At 36.8% G+C, this 3468-nt stretch overlaps 1 protein-coding gene across 1 annotated transcript; it reads right to left on the reverse strand.

The window, feature by feature from the left end:
* Nucleotides 1–1738: 1738 nt before the first annotated feature.
* On the reverse strand, nt 1739–2707 carry LOC112605646 (olfactory receptor 5AS1). Its single transcript, XM_025355311.1, has one exon. It carries the CDS (start codon nt 2705–2707, stop codon nt 1769–1771), a length of 939 nt encoding a protein of 312 aa, XP_025211096.1. The 3' UTR covers nt 1739–1768.
* Nucleotides 2708–3468: the final 761 nt, after the last annotated feature.

The following is a 3468-nucleotide window of genomic DNA, read 5'->3' on the forward strand; positions in this document are numbered from 1 at the left end:
GCAGTATCTGGGTGGGAGTGCACCCATTCCTCATGGCACAGCCGTTCATGGCTTCCCTTGGCTAGTGGAGGGAGTTCCCCAACCCCTTGTGCTTCCTGGGTGAGGCAACGCCGCACCCTGCTTCTGCTCGCCCTCAATGGGCTGCACCCACTGTCTAACCAGTCCCAATGAGATGAGCCAGGTACCTCAACTGGAAATGCAGAAATCACCCGCCTTCTCCGTTGATCTCGCTGGGAGCGGCAGACTGGAACTGTTCCTATTTGGCCATCTTGCCAGCCACCAAACATAACTATTATATGCACTGAGAAACCTAAAAATTTGTGTGACACTTCACTCTGTCAGTTGCTTTATTGTAGTGGTCTAGAAGAGAACCCACAGTTTCTTCAAGATATGTCTATAAATATTAGATTATTTAATTTTCAAATCATATATTTACCAATAATTTTACATATATAACTTTATTTAATACTCAAAGCAATCCATTTCATTAGGTGCTATCTTATTGTCTTCATGTCCAAGGTTAAATTCAATATAACTAATCCAGTCATTTATATTTTCATAATTATTACAAAATGCACACTTTTCTATTTCACATGTGTATAGTGTATCACTTTAACTTTGTCAAAGTAAGACAAAAAGTAAATAGAGACTTCAGACTGAAAGATCAGTATAAACCACAAAAAATCCGATAATTTAATTATCAAAATTGATTACAGAGTAAGAATTGTTTATACTTTATTTGCCTTGCATTGTAAATTTACAGAATAAAAGATCAGTGTAATTTTCACCTCTTCTTGAAGATAGAGCCTCAAAGACTATGTTAGCAACACGAATATGAATAATTAGTAAATTATACAGTTTATAATCTTGATAGTATTCACAAACTTGTTTTTCACAATTACCCGCTATGAATGAAAGAGTAGGAAATTTCTTCCAGTAATCATCTTAGCCCAAAGACAATGGGATATATCTTCTTTCTGTCTTAATAGTAATGAGACTATTTCTACATGCCTTCTAATTTCTTGAGAGCCAGTGAAACCACTCTTAGTATCCCTAACACATTATTGTTATTATAAAATATTTCTGTTGATAAATGCTTTGTAAGTACAAATATAGACTCACTGTCCAAATAAAATAAGGTCCTATTTTCCCAGTCATTCGTCTGTCTATCCATCTATCCACCCCTCCATCCATCACTTAAATTTATGTCTGAGGTTGCAATATTTTGAATTTTTGCAATCAGACCTTGGAGACGACCTTGAGCAGCAGGATGCTTAGTGTTCCAATAATTGAATGCATGCCTAGCGTTCCAATAATGGAACCCTAGGCATAAATGGCTTAAACACACAGATAAGGAGGACATGCAGTATACCAGGTACCAAACAGGTGTTGGAAAAAACAAGCCAATATACACATGCTCTGCTTCCAAGTAGCTTCTAATACTGATTGATTGAAAAGTCAATATTTACCTTCAATACAACATAGTAAAGAACAGAATCAATGTACAAAGTATTTTAGAAACACTAATTGGATAGAAATCATGATTATGCTTATTTAGGTAATGTTTTATAGAGTAGAATTGTGGAGATAACAGTTTTGGGAGAGAGGATGAAATATTTTAATGCATTGAGTATAACAAGTTATCTTTATTTCTGAAAATGTGATAAATTTAAAATAGTTGCACATAAGATGTTCATGGCATAATTGCTGTTTATGAGATTGGAAGGGTAAGTTAGATATTGACTATTCTTAAGTGATTTGAATACATTCATTTGAAAATACAATTTCTTTCTGATAGCTTTTTGAGAGCATTTTTCACATGCTCGTTTCTGAAACTATAAATTATTGGATTAAACATGGGAAATACAACAGTATAAAACACTGCCGCCACCTTATCAGTGTCTAGGGAATAGCTGGTGGTGGGCCGTAAGTACATAAACAGGAGCATTCCATAGAATAAGGTGACTGCTATGAGGTGGGAAGCACATGTGGAGAATGTTTTGCTTCTGCCACCTGACGACTTGATGCTCAACACAGTGATGAAGATGCAAAAGTAAGAAATAAATATGACCACAAAAGTGCTGGTCTGGATGAAGCCGCACAAAGCAAAGAGCAGAAGCTGGTTGATCTGAGTGTCTGTACATGATAGAGCCAGAAGAGGTGGGATATCACAGAAAAAATGATTGACAATATTGGAGCCACAAAATGGCAGCCTGAATGTGAGGCACACATGGACCAGTGATGTCATACTTCCACTGAAATATGCCAACACAATGAAGCAGACACAGACTCTCCTAGACATCAGCGTAGAATAGAGCAGTGGGTTGCAGATGGCTGTATAGCGGTCATAAGCCATTGCTGCCAGGATAAGGCACTCAGCATCAGCAAAAGAAGCAAAGAAAAACATTTGTAGTGCACATCCATAAGGAGAGATGCTTTTCCTGGATGCTAAGAAGTTTGCCAGCATTTTAGGAGTGATTGCTGTAGAATAGCTGATATCTAAGAAAGACAAGTTGCTAAGAAAATAATACATGGGGGTTTGAAGGCTTGAATTAATATTAACTAGAATTATTAAGAGCATATTTCCCACCATAGTTAATGTATATACCATCAGAAATACCAAGAACAGTGTGACTCTGAGAGGTAGAGAATCTGTGAATCCAACAAATAGGAACTCAGTTGGCATGGTGTAATTACTCTCCAACATCTTAGTTTTCTTGTTTTTCCCACTGGACCTAGACAGTATCAGAAGATGTAAGTTAACTTGAGTTATGGATGAAACAAAAGTATCTTTATTCTCTTCTTCTAAGGAAGCAAATAGAAGGTCAGTAAAATCACAGAGATGGCGTTTTTTGTAAATTTTGATTTTGTTTTTATACTTTGATTAAAGGAAGTATAATAAAGATCATGGATAGCAGAAAATGTTATTTAGATGGTGGTGTTTTATACTGTAGTACCTCTTTAAATGCACTGCGCTTTATGTGATGATACTAGTTTTTTTCTCTTTTTTTATTATTATACTTTAAGTTCCAGGGTACATGTGCACAACGTGCAAGTTTGTTACATATGTATACATGTGCCATGTTGGTGTGCTGCACCCATTAACTAATCATTTACATTAGGTATATCTCCTAATGCTATCTTTCCCCCTTCCCCCGACCTCATGACAGGCCCCAGTGTGTTCTCTTTCCTGTGTCTAAGTGTTCTCATTGCTCAATTCCCACCTGTGAGTGAGAACATGTGGTGTTTGTTTTTTTGTCCTTGCAATAGTTTGCTGAGAATGATGGTTTCCAGCTTCATCCATGTCCCTCCAAAGGATTATCAATCATGCTGCTATAAAGACACCTGCATATGTATGTTTATTGCGGCACTATTCACAATAGCAAAGACTTGGAACCAACCCAAAGGTCCATCAATGATAGACTGGATTAAGAAAATGTGGCACATGTACACCATGGAATACTATGC

The sequence above is a fragment of the Theropithecus gelada genome, chromosome 14 (genome assembly GCF_003255815.1).
Source record: "Theropithecus gelada isolate Dixy chromosome 14, Tgel_1.0, whole genome shotgun sequence".
Classification (NCBI taxonomy): Eukaryota; Metazoa; Chordata; class Mammalia; order Primates; family Cercopithecidae; genus Theropithecus; species Theropithecus gelada.

Excerpts from the sequence above, each read along its gene's own strand:
- LOC112605646 (XM_025355311.1), bottom strand. The coding sequence starts at position 2,707 with ATGTTGGAGAGTAATTACACCATGCCAACTGAGTTCCTATTTGTTGGA.